This window comes from Parasteatoda tepidariorum, chromosome 12, assembly GCF_982258835.1.
Source record: "Parasteatoda tepidariorum strain Cologne lab strain chromosome 12, Ptep-v5.0, whole genome shotgun sequence".
In the NCBI taxonomy this organism is placed as follows: domain Eukaryota; kingdom Metazoa; phylum Arthropoda; class Arachnida; order Araneae; family Theridiidae; genus Parasteatoda; species Parasteatoda tepidariorum.
In genome coordinates this window covers 4,857,309-4,876,560 of record NC_141766.1, presented here as the reverse complement: position 1 = coordinate 4,876,560, position 19,252 = coordinate 4,857,309, and the positions used below count along the sequence as shown (strand labels likewise).

Below are 19,252 nucleotides of genomic sequence, written 5' to 3'. Positions count from 1 at the left end.
ATAATAGAAAAGTGTCTATTTTCTTAATGCAACATTTATGCGATCCCCTGTTATATATGAAGTTTTTCAACATTTCGACAACAAACAGATAAAAAATATCATTTTAAAAAATGAAGCAAGGTTAAATTCATAATTGAAATCCTCATATCCGAATCAGGCAAGATTTGTGTTCATTCATTTCATTGTTTTTCTTCAAGGTTATAGAGCTTCGTTCCGTTGGCGACTTTTTGTAAAAGTTAATAATTTTGTAAATACTTAAGCTTTTTGTACAAATATAGGGAGAGTTGGGTAGCCCTGCCCACTGTCAATTTCATATGTATAGAATATTTTTTCAAATCAATGGGCCATAGGACATTAGTTGTTATATTAAAAAAAGATTATTTTCAAAGCAATTATTTTATGCAGCTGTTAACATGGTAAACAATAGTTTTGAAAATATGTTGAATACAGTAGTCATGAAATTAAGAAAAATTGGTTGAATGTTTCGATTATACTTCATTTTAATACTAAAAAAATAATTTTTTCTATACATACAGCATTAAAGTATGTAGTCTTAAGCTTAATTTGCACAAAGAAAGAAGTTTATATGTGAAAAATTATTCGAGTAATTACAAATTTACAAAAAAATTGGATTTCGGGTTGCCCCGCTCACATAAATGTCGGGTATCACCGCCCAATTTTATTTCGTCGACAAATGTACGGTTGCAAAGATTATTATCTTATTGCTTCAAATTTGAATGTTATATGCATTTTTAACAACAAATATTGTTGTTATTAAATGATTGTTATTAAATGATAGAATTCACTAAAAGTATATAAATAAGTATTAAATAAAATAATTTTGTGATAAAAATGATAAACGAGGTTTATCTATAGGCAATACATAGGTCATTTTCATTTACACCTGAAAAAACAGTCAAAAAACATAATTTTTGTAGCTGGGCGGAGCTACTCGACACATTTTGAAAAGAGATGAAAAACATGTTTTTTAAATTTCTATTTTTTTAAGTTAAACTATTCTTTTTTTGGTTTATTCTTTTTGCATTATTTAATTAGATGTCAAAACAATAGAAACATACAAAAATATTGATTATTACTCAATATTATACAGAAATATAAGCAATACTCCTTAAGTGGGCGGGGCTACCCGACTCTCCCCTAATTAAGTATTTAAGCCTCTTTTCTGTTCTAAATTTAATCAATTTTTCTCAGACCAATTTTGTTTTCAGTTTAAAATTAAAACTTTTACTTTTCACCGGTTTCAAAATGCTTGCACGTATTTTACTTAATTGAAAAGTTTTGAAGAACACCATCAAAAGTCTGGAGTCTATTGTTTCAAATATTTATGAGTGAAAAGAGTGATAATAAAAGAAAAAAAAATAGAATACAAATTTGGGACGAATTCAGAAAAGTAAAAATAATTATTTAAAAGGTTATTATGACAATGATAAAAAAGTGTGTTGTATTTCTTAAGGAATGACATAACATAAACATCCTTTGGATAATAGGCAGGAACAGCAAAAAATAAATTGCTACATTGATGTTTTTGACCTCTTTAATTTCTCTTTGTCATTAGATGATGTTGTAAAATATCTATTTTTGTTTGTCTAAACTGCACTATCGCTCATTAATTTCCACACAATTTTTGTGTTTTGAGGTTCTTCAAGAAATTTTTAACGAGCAGAATTGCCCGGGGCTGAACCATTTATTAGATGTCTCTGAAACCTCTAATAAGAGCAAAAAAAAGAAAAAAAATATTAAATGAAAAATACTGAAATAATATACGTAAAAAATATCGGGAAATTATATGAAGACGGAATTTATTTTACGTTTAAAACTAATAATTTCCGAGAAAATAAAGGCTAAGATCAGAAAACATTACTTCAGGCCAAGTGGCCAGTTTTAGCATTTTTAAGTAACTACTTTTAAAAACGTGTGGCCCCTTTTTCAAAAATTGAAAATTTAAAAAAACTGTTTTTATAACTGTTTATTTGTTAACGATTAAAAAAAACTGTTTATAATAATAATGTAAGGCATTTCTTGGATTTGAATCTATATTTTAAATATGAATTTAGAATCAAAAGGAATTTAAATTAAAATAAGGATTACGAAAAATCTAAATCCATATTTTAAATTAAATTCTTTCTGTATAGGAAAGGGGAATTTTTTTATGTTTTAAACTAATATTTCTGATAAAATATAGGCTAAAATCCAAAAATTTTGCTTCTTTCCTGTTGTAACATTTTTAACACTGACCACTCTCAAAAATATGTGGCTACTTTTTCAAAAATTGAAAATTTAAAACAATTAGAAGAAACTGCTGATATTAATAATGTATGAAATATCTTGCGTCTAAATCCATATTTGAACTGTGGATTTATATTCAAGACGAATCTAATTCAGAATATGAATTATGAAAAATATAAATTCATATTTTAAACTAAACAGGAAAACAAATTTTATGTTTAAAACTAATATTTCCGACAAACTATTGAGCAAAATTAGAATACTTTGCTTCTGGCCAGTGGCCAGTTGTAGCATTTTTTATAGTGATCACTCTTAAGAACATGTGGCCCCTTTTTCGAGAACTGAAAATTTCAAATTATTAAAGAAACTGCTGATATTAATAAAGTAAGACATTACTTGAGTAGCATTTTTAAATTTCGGTAAATATTACGAAGCTCATTTCTAAAACGAAGAAAAACGAAAGAAGCAAGAGGGAAATACAGTAATTTTGAAAATATTATGAAATATTTACAATAATCCTACGTTTAATAACTTCTTAATTGTTATCTTTATTTTAAAATCACTTTATAGAACATTTTACTTCAGCCAAAAAATTAAATTTCATATGAAAAACAATAGATTCAGTGTTTATAATCATAGATTGAATGCCTTTGGTTTCCATCTTTGCAAGTCATTTCAAGAAATAAACTTAGCAATAAATATAAGCTTTCTGTAATTTATAAATATAAGGAATAGTGACATTTTTCAGGTATTTAAATTTTCAATATTTTAACGCCCTAAAACTTTATTATTATAATTGTTTTAAAATAGAATTATATTCTTCATTAAACATTGTTCTTGAGCCAAATATTTACTCGTTAAAAAATTCAATTTTATAAAAGCAAACAAACAATAGAGTTTTGTGTGTATATTATAGTCAGTTGGATGCATTGTCCCTTTCCATATTCGCAAGTCATTGTAAGAAATACATAAAGTAATGAATATAAGCTTTTATTGAACCATATTTTATTAAAAACAACATTTTGTCTTTCCATTATCAAAGCAACCAATTTTAGAAGCTATCATCTCAGTCCACATTTCGAATTCAATATTGTTCTAGACACACATTAAACCACTTCCCATAAAAGATCTGTGACGCACCTCTCCAAATAATCTTGGTTTAAGAGTCCCTCCCTATTTTCGATAACAGTTTATAAACTTTTGATGATAGACTATTATTCGATATCTTTTTATTTTTTATTAATTTCTTTTTATTTTTTTTTTACAAAGAGCAATAGTGCTTAATAACTTTTAGAACTTTATCTGCTTATTTTTCAAACAAATAAAGCAATAAAATTATGTGGTTAATAATTTAGACGGTTGTTGTTTAACTGTTGCGATACATTGAGTTCACAATTTGTCTATCTCCGTCTAGAGAGTAAAACATTGCAATATAAAATGTTTCGAGTTGCTACGATGATACTAAGTTCACAATTTGGCTACTACATTTTGACACCACAATATAGCATTGCAATATAAGAAATGGATCATTTCTAATTGTTACGATACTTTAAATTTGTCTATCTCATTTAGAGATTATACACTGCAATATAAAAAATAGATTATTTCTTGTTGTTACAATATTCATAAATTTCCCAATTTAACTGCCCCATTTTGAGAGCAATATAAACATTGCAATATAAAACATTGTAATACTTAGTAGTGTTACATAAAAAGCAGGTTGTTTTACGATACATTAAGTTCAGAATTGTAGTCCTAAATATTTTTTCTTCTGGAACGGCATCGTACTGAAGGAAATCTAAAATAGTATTTATCTAATTTAATCTTCCGTTAATAATTATTAAATCATCCGAAGCTATCGAAGTTATTTTCAGTTACGTTACCTAATTTCTGCTTCATTATAGTCACAATAATATTTCTCTACATTTACCGATGACCAATTCTAAAAATTTTATTTTATTATTTATTTTAAATTTTTTTGGAATTTAATTTACAATATATTAGCACTTTAAGATTTATAAATAATTTATTAATAAAACTCATGCATTGAACTGCTTTAACCAACTTAAGAAAATTAAATTCTTTAAATAAGATATAAGTTATAAAATATTAGAATATCATATCCTCAGTTTAATAATATAAGTGTAGAGTTATATAGATTGATAATTTTGCAATTGGCAAATTTTCTTAATTAACAATTAAATATATTTGTTTTCAAACTTATGACATTAATTAAGTTTACTTTCAATTTGCTAGTATAACAAGCGGATTATACTACTTTTTTAATAATAAAATTTAAGATCATAAAGTAAAAATCTGTTTATTAAAGTTCAGGAACTACATCTCGCTCGATTCACTAGAAAGTACCAGAACGTCGTACTGGTTCCCCAAATGAAGTTCACAATTCGGCTACGTCAGGGTAAAAGAATGGAGCATATGAAGTCGGTTGTTCTTAATTGCTACCATACATTAAGTTCACTTTTACTATTTGGCTACCACGCTTAAAGGGTAAAAGATTGGAACGTATGAAGCTGGTTGTTCTTAGTTACCATCATATATTAAGTTAATAATTTAGCTACGACGTTTAAATGGTGAAAGATTGGAACATGTGAAGCTGGTTGTTCTTAATTGCTACCATACATTAAGTTTATAATTTGGCTACCACGTTTAAAGGGTAAAAGATTGGAACGTGTGAAGTCGGTTGTTCTTAATTCCTACCATACAGTAAGCTCATAATTTGGCTACATTGTTTAAAGGGTAAAAGATTAGAATGTATGAAATAGGTTGTCCTTAATTGCTATCATACATTCAGTTCAAAATTTGGCTACAACGTTTAAAGGGTAAAAGATTATAACGTACAAAGTTGGTTATCCTTAATTACTATCATGCAGTCCTGGGCCAAATTATTTGACGCACTGTAAGATTTAATGTATTATCCTAATTAACCTAATTATACAGCCTCATTGTTTTTACGTGGCTGAAACCGGTTTACATCTGCTTACGTTCGTGTATCAATTGGTTAACATTGTAATGCAATACGTTAAAAATAAATACAAATCGGAAGTATATAAAAAATTTCCTGAATTAAAATCCATTACATGTATGTTTAAATAGAAAAGTATTGCATATAAACTAGTGCAAAACACTCAATTATTAAAACACTATAGTGAGTCTAATACTTTGGTATAATTATTAAAATATACTAATATAATTCATGATATAATAAATATTCTATATTTATATAATATATCGTCTCATTTATCCAATGGTCGAATTTATATTATATATCGTCGAATTTAAGCAATTGATACCAGAACGTAAACAAGTGCAAACCGGTTTCAGTCGCATAAAAACAATGAAGCTGTATCGCATCACCTGATAATTAAGATTTTACATAGAATTTTATAGTGAGTCTAATTATTTGGCCAGGGACTGTTCAGAATTCTCTAGCGCGTTTAGAGTGCAATAAAAATGTTGTTTTTAGTTGATACATTAATTCATAATTTTACACAGAGAATAAATCACTCACCTTTATGATTATTGTTGATAATTTCTAATGGTGTAAAAGGTCTTTTCCAGGGTGAAATATAATGATTATTTACTACTTCCTCAGGCTTTTTTTTAGAATTGTAAAACACCGGTCCGATTGTATAACCTTTTTTTTTCAAAATAATTGTAGAATTCAAGACATGATGTTCTGTTTCAGGACCGTCAACAAAATGGAGAGGTTGACTATCAATAACATGTTTTAGTGAAACATCAAGAGAATTGACGGTTTCCAAAACAAACACTAAAAGTGTGACAAACAACATCATAATTACAGAACGAACTTCTCTCTTTGAAGAAGTGACGGTTAAATGAAATTCGAAGAATATTCACTGAATGCGATGGTCCAAAACTTGTTGCTTGCTCATATGGGTCATTAGATCAACAACTGTCTCTCCTCTGTTTGGGATGATCTTCAATCAGTAAACGGTCAATTCAACGAAGCATAGCCGTCAGGGTCAAGCTTTAATTCTAGGACTACAGTCCACTTTCAAATTAATTTATTTTCTTGTGACGAAAATGAGTTGAAAATTAGATAAAACACAGAGTTTTTAAAACGGAAATCGTTCACCGTAGCCACACGAGAAAAAGTTGAGGCACCCTTCTCAAAATGCGCAAGTTAGCGGAACCAGGACCCCACCTTCTTTATGGCCTGCAACGACCTTTTAATGATTTCAAAAATCCTTTCATGTCATTTTCACTTCCTTGAATTTTCACTTTGTTGCGAATAAAAGAAATTATCATTTTTTCAAACAAATTTCCTCTTTTGGGTCAAAACTTGCAATTTTCGGTTTTACCTTTTTCTTTTTATTTGTCTTTATTATCCATCAAAGACAAAATCTACCTACAGTACCTGGCCAAATTATTAAACGCACTCTAAGATTCTATGTAAAATCTTAATAATCAGGTGATACGATACAGCTTTATTGTTTTTATGTGACTGAAACCGGTTTGCACTTGCATACGTTAGTGTATCAATTGGCTAAATGAGACGATATATGATATAAATTGGACGATAGGATACATTAGACGATATATTATATAAATATAGAACATTTATTATCTCAAGCATTATATTTGTACATTATAATAATTAGATCAAATTATTAGACGCGCTGTAGTTTTTTAATAATTACACGATTTGCACGAGTTTATATGCAATACTTTTATATTTAAACATACATGTAATGGGTTCTTATTTGGGAAATTTTTTATGTGCTTTCTATTTGTATTTAATTTTAACATATTGCATTACAATGCTAACCAATTGATACAGAAGCCTAAAAAAATGCAAATCGTCCGAGTAAAAACAATACAGCTGTATAGTATTACCTGATAATTATAATTTTATAGAGAATTTTGCGACCGTCTAATAATATGGCCAGAGACTGTAAGTGATACGCCAAAAATATTCCAGTGACTGTGAACTACTTATCAAAATAAATGAAAATTATTCTGCATTGGTTGATTCCTGATTGAGCAACCACTTAGATTCCACCTATTCAGGACCAACTGAAAGAAGCACTTCCCGCACTTTCTGAGAGTGCTAAAGAGTATGTATACGCAGTAATATGAGGTATAATACTCGAATTGAGATCTCGTCCGTGTGATATTGGGGAGCTAGAATCAAAAAGTTTCGTTTCATATAGGATACCGTTAGCCGTGAATGGGGAATCACGCGATCATGCATATGTGATCACAGTTCTGATAGGATTAAAATTCTTTTCATTCAAACTGAGTGACAATTAAGTAGATCTGGGCACCTGTAATGGCCCTTTTCTCATTCATCGTAATTTATGGATGTTTCAGGTGGCACTGGATTGTAAATGCCATTACAGAATGTCACTTAGAAATTAGGGGAATAAATTGAGCATTGACGAATAGAAAATTCTTTCACTGCAAAATGACGAACTTGTGAAAAATATATATTGTTTCAGCATAGTGTGTCTTCAAAGATATGTCGATAAATGTAATATGAGTATTATTTTGATAAACATCTTATGATTAATTTATTAAAACAAGGACCACATTTCATGATACAAATTTTGTTAGTACTTCAACTATTTTAGCGAAGGCCCATAATTCTTATGATAGTGTTATTCTTTTGCACTAATCTTTGCAAAACTTAATAACTGTTGTTTTTTTTTTTTTTTGCATCGTAGGTTATTTTCTTTGATATATATTATTTTTAATGTTAAAATTTTTTTTGTTCAATTTCAGCCGAAATTTACTTAATTTTGATGTGTAGAGTGATTTTTGAACACTGATCTTTGCTAAACTTCATTATTGATTTTATTTTTTACATAATAGGTTACTTTTTGAGTACCTTTCTCTACCAATGTTCTAAAAAAATTCATTTTGGTATCTTTTGTTATAGTTCATATTTTTGATCAGTTTCAGACAAAATGTATTCATTTCTGAGGTATGGAGTGTTTTTTCAGCATCAATCTTTGTTTAACTTTATATAGATTTTCTTTTTTTTTTGTTGCAAACAAGTTTTTTTTGTTTCTTGTTATCTTACATATTTTTGATCAATTTCACTTTCACCTTTATATAATTTTGATAGTAGAGTGATTTTTTAGCATCAATTTATGCATAATAAAAATAATAATTATTATTTTGCATAAAAAGATACTTTTTTTGGTATCTCATTATTACATATTTGATCTCTTTCTTGGTACATATTTGATCAATTTCAACCGAAATATACTTAACTCGGTTGGGTAGTGGGATTTTTGTACATCAATCTTCGCAAAAATTAATAACCGAGTTATTTTTGCGAAAAAGGTTATTCTTGTTGGTGTCTGAACCAATCTTAAAATTTTTCTTCTTTCTCATTTTATAATGCAGATTTTTTATTTAATTTTAATTTTCTATTTTCAGTCATTTATCTTTTATTAACGCAAGGAGACAATTTGTTTTTGAAAAAGATTTTGATTTAAATTTCATTTTTGAGTGTCAAAATGTTAATTTAAATTTTTTTTTTAAATCATTAATTTTCAGTCTCATTTTCATGCAGTCTCATTTTTCAGGATAAAAAATATGACTTTTTCTCTGATGATTTTGGAAAATATAGGCGAGAATGAAGAAGGGGAAAAATTATATCGTTTGAACTAAATTATTGGACCAACTTTTTTATAAATATTAAAATATAAAAAAATGTCAGATTGTAATTAAAAAGCTAAAAATACAGTCGCCACTTGAAATTTATTAGTCGCCAATGGCTAATGAACTTTTCGTGCCTCAGTAATAAGAACTACAATTTTGGATGTCAGTATTACAGACAAACCATTACAATAAGGAACGTAAAAATTACCAAATGAAGGGTAAAAATACCGTACATTTCGGTTTATTTACCAGAAATATCTTTAACATACAAGAATGGTAATTTTACTATAATTGTTTCTCCGTGTTTGCGTTGCTCGGTAGTATCTATCAAAACAAGTAAAATACAAGATTGTCACTCACCCAATAGCTGGAGAATATAACGCGTGATAATTTAGAATTTCACTAAATTTTTACTCAGAAAATCATACAATTTTACAATCAGTAATTTTAGAAACGTCCTACCAAACTTTTTTTAAATTTTTGAAAAATATTTTCGTTTTAGAGTAATCTATGATGGAGAATTTTAAGAGTAATCCAAATCAATATTTGTTTGTTTTAATAAAGTCACTGGTACATTTTTAAACATATAAACACAGTATTAAATTACTTATTCAAAATTACTGAACGCCTAATTTAATTTTTTTAGAAAAAACCTTTAAAGTTCTAAAAGTTATTAAGCGTTATTTTAACCCACCGAATAAAGCGATACTTTTGAATCTCATCTTTTTGGAAATATATTGCGCTGTAATTCTGGAACTACATACCTTAAGCGCATTTTGTAATTATCACCTACATAGCAAAAGAAGGAGAAAAGATGTGTGGAATACGTTTTCTATAAAATGAAACTTATTGGCTGAATTCTCATTCAGTTGTTTTTAGAATCCTTATTTTGTAATCAGCGTTGAATGGCTGAGCTCATTTTTTGATTTACAGCTATCAATGTTCATCTCTGTAGCCTTGTAGTTTTGAATCCAACCAAGAAGACAAGGGAACTCATAGATCAAACATTGAGACAAGCTAGCCATCGTGAAGGATTTTTTGCGCGTTTGTGTTACATGGAGAGGAAAACCTTCCACGGTTAGCCCGACACAAGAGCATTCTAACTCACGATCTGTTTACCACTGAGGATATTTTACGTCAGCAATGTGGTCGGTGTCAGCCGGGAACAGAATTCGTATTGACCAGTCATAGCTGGGATTCGAACATGGGTTTCACCTCATTCGTAGGCGACTACTTTATTCCCTAAGCCACTGTCTCTCGAAGCAAGGATTGCTTTTAACTATTTTATTTCATGACCATTGTTGAACATTCGACCCAATTTTAAGTTAACGTTATACCAATGCACAACTCCGTAATCTTGTAATTTTGAACCCAACGCAAGGGAACTCCTGGATCAAATATTGGGAGAAATTTGCCAATGGGAGGGACTTTTTGATGGAACTAATCCTCATTTGCTTCACATGGAGAGGAAATCCACGAAAACCTCCCCGGTTAGCTTGACGGCAAGGGGACTCTGACTCATGATCGGTCTACCACTGAGGATATTTTTTGCTTCAGCACTGTAGTCGATGCAGGCCGGATGCGGTATTTGTATCGACTAGCCATTGCTAGGATTCGGACCTGGTTCACCTCATTGGAAGGCAAATACACTATCCCCTGAACCACCGTGGCTCAAATCTGCTTATTACTATTTTATTTTATTTTACAACCATCGTTGAATAGCCCTCCCAATTTTTGGGTTCACGACTACTAATGCTCAACTCCGTGACCTTGTAATTTTGAACCCAATCCAGAAGACAAGGGAACTCCAGAATCAAGTATTGAGAGAAGTTTGCTTTCGTGGAAATTTTTTAGATGGAACTAACCCGCATTTGCTTTACAAGGAGAGGAAGACCACGAGAACCACCCACGATTAGCCGGACGGCAAAAAGGACTCTAACCCATGATCCGTCTACCACTGAGGATATTTCACGTCAGCACTGTGGTCAGTGCAAGCCGGATGTGGATTCGCATCGATCAGCCATCGCTGGGATTCGAACCCAGATCTCCTCATTGGAACACGAACACTCTATCCTCTGAGCCACCAAGGCTCGAACCCCTCACTTAAAAAAGTCCTATAATTAAATGTTTCAAATTGAAAGTCGTCTCTTAACAAGTGATTTTACTCTTAATCATTGTTCAGTAAACTGAATAAGAGTTAGTATCATTTATGTCATCCTGAAGAAATTTAAATACGTATTTGTTAAAAGTAATTAAATCCAAATCGATACTTCTTTTTGTGAACTAATTCTTTAGTTGCCGGAGTTATTTACTTATAATCATGGGCATTTAAATCTTGCATTTCATAATTCACCTTTGGAATTTTAATTTTAAGCGTACTTTTGTATAAATTGTTTAAATGTAATCCACATGTTTTTTAAAAACAATAAACTTATAACAGTTGACATTAAATTAAAAGTAATTTATAATTGAGGAAAATAATATCTTCAATAAATTAAATGCAAATTTAGAAATAATTAAATTCCTTACCAATTAGGTTTTTCAAAACGCTTTTTTTTAAAAACATAATAAATTCAAGATTACAAAGAGTTAAAAACTGTTATCAAACTTATTTAAAATCTTACAAAGCTTTAGCATTAAATTAAAAGAAATTAATCAGATTTTATGTTGGTAATCATATTTTCACAAGTTCATCAAATTGACTGTGATATCAATAATTTAATTGGAAACCTGCTTACTTTTTTTTCTTTCTTCCGTCTGAGTATTCAATTACAAATCTGTTCTATTTTATAGAGAATCAGGTTAAAAAACATTTTGGTATGTTACAAAATTAGTATTATTACTAATATTTTTAGACCAAAGTGAAGATACAAAGAAAATAGATTCAGTGAAGTGTTTATTAGGTCAAAAGGGATGAAATAAGATTTTACGCTATCGGATCTAGATTAATTCTTATGCGATCTATTTTCTTTTGGCTTGTGTGCGTGCTAACGAAACGCATAATTCTAGTAAATCAAAGGTCTTGTTGTTTTAATTTCTTGCTTATTTCTTACTGTATGTATTCAATATAAAACGAAAAATAAAACATAATTCTTGCAAATGAAAGGTTTTGCTATATGAATTTCTAGATTATTTCTTATTGTATTTATACAATTGTAAAACGAAAAATAAAACTTAATTCTCCTAAATTCTTGTAAATTAAAGGTTTTGCTACTTCAATATCTTGTTCATTTCGTATTGTATGTATTCAATATAAAATGAAAAATAAAACATAATTCTAGTAGATTCTTTTAATTAAAGGCTTTGCTATTTCAATTTCTTGTTTATTTCTTATCCTATTTATTTAATGGTAAAACAAAAGATAAAACATAATTCTAGTAAATTAAAGGCTTTATTATTTCAATTTCCTGTTTATTTCTTATTGCATTTATTCAATTGTAAAATGATAAGTGAAAACTATAAGCACTTGAAAACAATACTATTAAATGCACATAATTATTAATTCTATTGATATTATGTCATATGTAATAAGTCAGCGAATCCCAAAAAGTGTTCAGCTGAAGCCTAGGGTTCCGTACAAGGGGGTTCCGAAAATTAGGATTCCAGTCATGATTTTCGAAACCTGTAATTAAATTTGTATTCAATAAATTAGTCATTGTCATTTAATATTTCCGTTAATTTTATGAAATTATAAAATTGAAATGCTTGAGAAAGGAAATTTCGAAGCAATGTTTTTTAAGGACAATAAAACGAATGAATTTTGATAAGTTTCAGTATTATTTCGGTGCATCGAATAAGAATTTCCAAATTCAACAAGTTCTCTGATTACCATCCCCAACTTTTAATTTCTTCCTTTTTATTTTGATGGAAACCATATTTCATCTCGTTCATTTTCAGATTATGAGCGAACTAAAATTTGATAAAAAAAACTAGACAAGATACCTTTCCAGACCTGTAATTTCAACTGTCTGATATAAAACATAATTTAAAGACTTATAATGATGAAGCGATATGATGAAAACAATCTTTCCGTTGTTCCTTCTCTAAACACTTTCAAAATAATTAATGAAATTTAAATTATTACATATTTTGAAAATAATTGATAGTTTTTTAATGTGTTCAAAATGTGTAATGAAATTTATTCATTAAGTCTCGGGGTTCTGCCAAAAGAAGCATTTAGGGTTCTGCAGCCGAAAAAAATTGGGAACCACTGCACAAAGTATTCAGTACACTGTAAAAGAGTTGCCACCATTTTTTATGTTGAGATAAACTAAAATTTTTACAGAGCATAAAGTCCGATTTTGTATTTATTTTTTCACTGATTTATTTATTTATCCATTTTTTGCGTGTCTGCTTATTGACAACGCTTATACACATTAGAATCAATTACTTCATTGCAAACACTTTTCATTTAAAAACAATTACATTTTTACTAATATATTCGGACAAATTCTCTCAAATAATTATTATTTCGTCAGTATTGTAAAAGTTTTGCCCGATAACAACAGTTCGGCGTTTGAAAAAGGAAATTTGTATTAGTTTTAGATTTGAGAATGTATTTGTTACAATTTCATATTTTATTTACCAATACATATGTATTAGTAAATGCAATTTAATAAATATTGGGAGTACAAATTAGTTCGGTTCATTTTATGTGTGGTCAAAAATGCATTTATTTCAGAACAAAATGAATGAGCAGATTAATCAAAGTATTGTTCATGGCTGACTACTACTTTTTCCCACCTCTCAGGCAATTTTCGAATTCCATCTCGAAAAAGTGTCTCATCTTTAGAGGCGATCCAAGTTAGGAGCCAATTTTTGATTTCTGCGAAAGAAGAGAACCGGTAACCTGCCAAATCATGCTGCATCCGTCGGACCAACCAGTAATTAAAAGGAGCAATGTCCGGTGAATACGGCGGGTGCGGTAAAATATCCCACTTCCAAATAATTTTTATGACTTTTGCGACATGATGCCGACCGTTATCATGCAGAAGAATAACTTGCTCGTATTCCGGCCGTTTTTCTCGTAATGCACTGCTCAAACGAATCAATTGTAGCCTATCCCGATCGCCCGTAATGGAATGGTCAGGTTGTAGCAGCTCATAGTATACGTCGAAACCATTCTCTACATGATTTATCAGTTGGAGCATTGTCACCATAAACTTCTACAAGCTCTTCAGTAGTACTTTTCTTCCAATTAAAGCAGAAACTGCCGCAAATGGTGCTTAGCCATCACAAAATTTGATATATTCAACAAATTAAAAAACTCAAAGCGATATAAATTGAAACCAGCTGAAACATTCATAACAGCCATCAACGGACCGAAGTAATTTGTGCTCCCAATATTAAGTACTGAACTGTAGTTATCATGCAAAAATTTATATAAAATTTACGAAATAATAATTATTTGAGAGAATTAGTCCGAATAAATAACTAAAAATGTTTTTTAAATGAAATGTTTTTGCAATGAAGCTATTAAATTGGTGCATGAAAATAGCCAATAAGCAAACACTCAAAATATGAATAAATAAAATAGCTGTAACAGAGTTAATACAATGTTACTATCTGCATTGTAAGAATTTTAGTATGTCTCAACACCAAAAATAGCGGTAAATACTTTTTTTACAGTGTGCTTAGTCAAAATATTTAAAAAAAAAAAACGCTAACACTATTATAGTGGCTGGATTATAATAGTGTTATGGATGGTGGAAATACGAGCCTTAATGGTGGAATAATATTTGACTTGTAAGGCATATTAATTTTTATATGATTTTAATTTATCAAAATTTTAATTAATACATTTAAGCAATTGTTTTTGAGCTGCAAAATTAAAAACAAAAAAGCGTATTTTAGAAGTTCTCGAGAATTATTCAACAGATAAAATTTATCAATAAAAATGACGCAGTTTTAAATGACGAACAAATTTGTAGGCTTTCTTCTTAAAAGCGATTGTTGTTTTAATAAGTATCGTTGTATAAATGATTTTGACAATTGACACACTAAAATTATTCTAAGGCAAATGGAATTATTTCAATCACTGAACTAGGGGTTGGGATAGCCTGGTCGGTAGGGCGCTGGGCCCATATCCAAGAGGTCGTGAGTTCGATCCTCGCCGGCCGAAGACTCCCCGTGTAGTAAATGGTGACTGATGCACGTTAAATCTCCGAGTCTCAAAATTACAAGGCTACGGAGTTGAACGTAAGTAGTCGTAAAGCCATGAAATCGGGTCGGCTGTTCAACGACGGTTATAAAATAAAATAAAATCACTGAACTAGCATTTTTTTAATTAAATATCTTTCAGTAGGTAATAAATAAAAATTTTAAGTAATTTTCATAAAATTATTCTTTAACTTTTGAAAATGATTTTTTTTTAACTCTGAAAGTAATTTTTTTATAACAATTAAAGCACGCGCTAGACAGAACTTAAATTGCATAACTAAATTTTTTGAAATAAACCGACAGAATTAATTTAATTATCGCATCTATCGATCAGAATCGATTAAAAGAATAATTTAATTATTGTATTTTTGCAAATGCCTTGCAGTAGCTTTTGTAATGCAATAAGTCATTGTTGGATCCGATCATTTGCCCGACAACTCAAACACCCGACACCGTTTTTCCGACAAGTAAGTTTGCCAGACAAATAATTTTCCCGACATATGCATTTTCCCGACTATTTATTTTCCCAATGGGTTCGTTTTCCCGACCGGACTGGCATGTTAGGAAAATGAGTTTAGTTTTTTTTGTTGTTATTTTTCGTTATAGTTTATATAATAATGCTCGCTATTGTTTATAAGACATATTCATTCATATTAGTTATACTATTGCAAATTTGATTGTAGATTACTATAATTTGGAATAAGAATCTAAGGGCCTCATCCTACACTTCATTCAAAGGGATTTCAAGATGATATTCACATTTAATGGGTGATAAGATAAAAAGGACTTGAGGAATCAAATTACTAATGTCATTTGCTGTCTTAAAATGAACTGTTCAGACGCTGAACTAATAGATTAATAGATGATAATATAAGATTGTGTCTGTGGAATAAAAAATTATACAATGGGATGGTGGCTGTAATAGAGCATTGTATTAAAGAGTGTAGACAAAAGTATTAGTCTACGTATTAATTTTTGAAAAATACTACAATTAGTATTTTTAAAAAATTAATGAATTATTCAAGCAATTATATCTGCCAATCAGTTAGGGTTTAGGGTTTTTGTCGGGCAAATGCATTGTTGGACAAATGAGTTATTAGGTAAACGAACCCGTATGACAAACGTACCTGTCGAGAAAATGAGCTGTCGGGCAACGTACTTGACGGGAAAATGAGTTGGGCAATCGAGCAGTGATTCATGAAATGAAGACAGCAAAATTCAATCTCTGTTTTATATTTCAATGAAATATGAAACAAAAACTTTACCCCAAGAGTTACAATATACTTTTTTCCTTAAATCTGAATTATTATTGGACAATTGGCAACTTGGTTATTGACAACTATGAGTAAGGATAATGGTTTTACAGCCTGTTGTTTTGATACATGGTGCACTCATAAAGAATTCGCTATTTATAAATGTCATTGATATTCGCTATCATTGATATTTGAATCCTTTTTTTCCCCATGACCACCCATATGCTGACATTCGGGTATTAGAAGGAAGGGTAGATTTGTTGACCACTCTTTAAGGAGCCACCATATTAGTAGTGTCAACGTTCAATTCACTGTAAGAAGAATAGATAGGACATCTATGCCTGTGACCAGGAATGGAACCTTTCTGACACGAGATCTGCGATACTTTGATCCTATCTGGACATTTTACGCGTATTACTTTTTATAATTAATTGAAATCAAACATAGCAATTACTCTCTCCCATGGATAATTACTGAAATTTTTAGCATAACTTCTTCATCATTGGTAGTTAATTAATTAATTATCATTACACTGGTATTGAACTTTCAAGGATTTTCCTTGTCCTTGTACTATTTTTTTTATTTTAGGAACATTTAATACTGCCTATATACACTTGATATTTCAATTTGACTTTTAATTTATTTCTAAATTCGAAAAATAATTTGGAATTTCTCAAATAAGCCTCAAATAATTCAAAAAAATCTTTTTCCAAATGATTTCCTTTTGCGTGATCATTTCAAATCGATTGAGGTGTTTGTCTCTGACACCATCTTTTCCGCCTCTTCTGAAATATTTTTTTCTACCGTATGCTATTAAAAGAGTATTTTTGATTTAAACTTGTAATAAGATTACGATCAATGTAGACCTCACTACTTGGTTTTCCATAACATATTTCACATAAACATTCTTAAAATTTAAATCTTATAGTAATTTAATGTAAGGAAATATCACGTCCTTAATTTGGTTTTAATATTGTAAATTGCTTATATTTTGTACAAACTTTAAAGAAACACTATTATCATTAATAACATTTCTAGGTCAAAGCGAAATTTGATATTCGTACATTGCAAAATCTTTTTGAATTGCTCTATGACGTTTTTGTATTTTTCAAGTTCTGAGTGTAGTTTTGATGCTTGCGTGTGCCTTCATAGATGGTAAGTCTTCTAACATTTTTCCTGGATCGTGATTAGTTTCAACGTTTCGACTACATATGTAATTGGATCAGCAGGTTTGAATAAGAATTAACTATTTTGGCGTGCCTCACTGTATCATGGATGCCCGCATTTTTCTTATTTTTAATAGAGCGCTAAATTTGCTTTCTGCCGCTTTCATACTCCCTCAATACCTACCTTTAGATTTATTCGTTTCTTCTTCTCATATCTTAAATCCTAAAATACTCTCTTAATCTGGAAATTAAGAATATAAGGATTTTTTTTCCTTGTTCCCTGATCCCCCCTGATTGTTCTTTTTATTTGTTTTTCTTTTCTGCCAGTGATATAACAATAGTAAAGAACTGAAAATACGTTATGTAGTTATAAACTCACACCTTCTTTTCTACAAAAATATTTAAAAAAAAACAATATTAGCTTGAGCTAGAAACTATTAACCCAAAAAATGTATCAAAACATTATTTCCAGAAGTTTCAGAATCGATATTTTGCATTAAAATTATTGTGTAAAAGAACAATAACTCATATTCTTCTTTTTCCCCCCAGTTCTACAGTCCTTAGTGGGCCTCTACAATAGAGTTCCCCAGATTTCCTTCAGTTTCAATTTTTCCAGGTCTTCCTCAACTTGAGCCAGCCATCTTAGCTTTGATCTCCCTCTTTTTCTATTATTATACAATTATTCTGCCTTCATTTTTTTACGCATGTGTGTTTCTTTCAACATGCTCTGTCCACTATATTCTTTTATATATCTTATCTGTATTCTTTAATATATCTTTTATATATTTTAATTGATAAATCTTATGATGTTTTTCCTTTTAATTAATTTTTCTATTTCATAATTGTATCTTTTTCTCCCTGTATTATTTTCATAGATGGCTCCATAAATTCTTAGAATCATTCTACTTTGAAAATTTCTTGATATATTTTCCTCTTTGTTGGGTAAAACTCAGGTTTCAGCTTCATACTGACTTTATTAAAGTTTTGTATACCTACATTTTGCATTTTCCTAAAATTAATTCACTTTTTAGTAATCAACTATTTGCAAATACTGCTTTATTTCCATTTTGATTTATATTGCAATTTTTAGTTCTCGGGTATATTACTTATCGATATTAGACTCGATTTTAAAATTCTTCACATGCTCAACTCTTTCATGTAAGTTCTGTGGACAGAAGAATATTTTCTGGATAACAAAAAATACGTGTTTTTCTGGAATGTTTGTTTTGACATGATCTCTAAAAATGTATAGAAAATTAATCATGTAATCCAACAAACCTTCGAATTCGAACTTTAAAATTCGGTTGTTTTACTCTCTTATCTGAAAATTAGTACCCAAGTTGCTGAGATTTTGCCTTAACTTGATTTAAAGTCATTTTCTGCCCTGTAAACAAATTAAATTTCACCAACCTTAAAGACAATATCGCTTTTATTAATAGTTGGGGCATTCATCAAATTTCTTGCCAATGCTGTTTATCGTAAATTGGACAAATTAAACCTGAAACTTTTATTTAAAGAACATGAAAGGTACATCAGGATATTAAATGATCTTTCATCGTCCTACATAGTTGCAACTCTAATCATAGGTTTTAATTTTCTTCTACTAAGATCATTCAACACTGCTCCTCATTTACAGAACTTGATTTCTGGAATCACTCCATATTTTGAAAAATTCTAATAATTTAGTTTATGATCTATATAGTATCCCGCCTTATCTCAATGTATGGAAATCCCTTCTAATTTTCTTCCCCCCCCCCGGGATTCTCTCCAAAC

At 29.7% G+C, this 19,252-nt stretch overlaps 1 protein-coding gene across 2 annotated transcripts in view; it reads right to left on the bottom strand.

Annotated features, from left to right (window-relative positions):
* The window catches only part of LOC107453355 (uncharacterized), a 41,368-nt gene extending 34,988 nt beyond the window's left edge, over positions 1–6,380 (bottom strand). The window contains exon 1 of one of the 2 annotated variants that reach the window (XM_016070146.4): positions 5,777–6,380. In XM_016070146.4, coding sequence (XP_015925632.3) covers positions 5,777–6,062 — 286 coding nt within the window. In that variant the 5' untranslated portion in view covers positions 6,063–6,380. The remainder of the gene's footprint in view (positions 1–5,776) is intronic. The other variant, XM_016070147.4, reaches the window with a different exon arrangement.
* Positions 6,381–19,252: the final 12,872 nt, after the last annotated feature.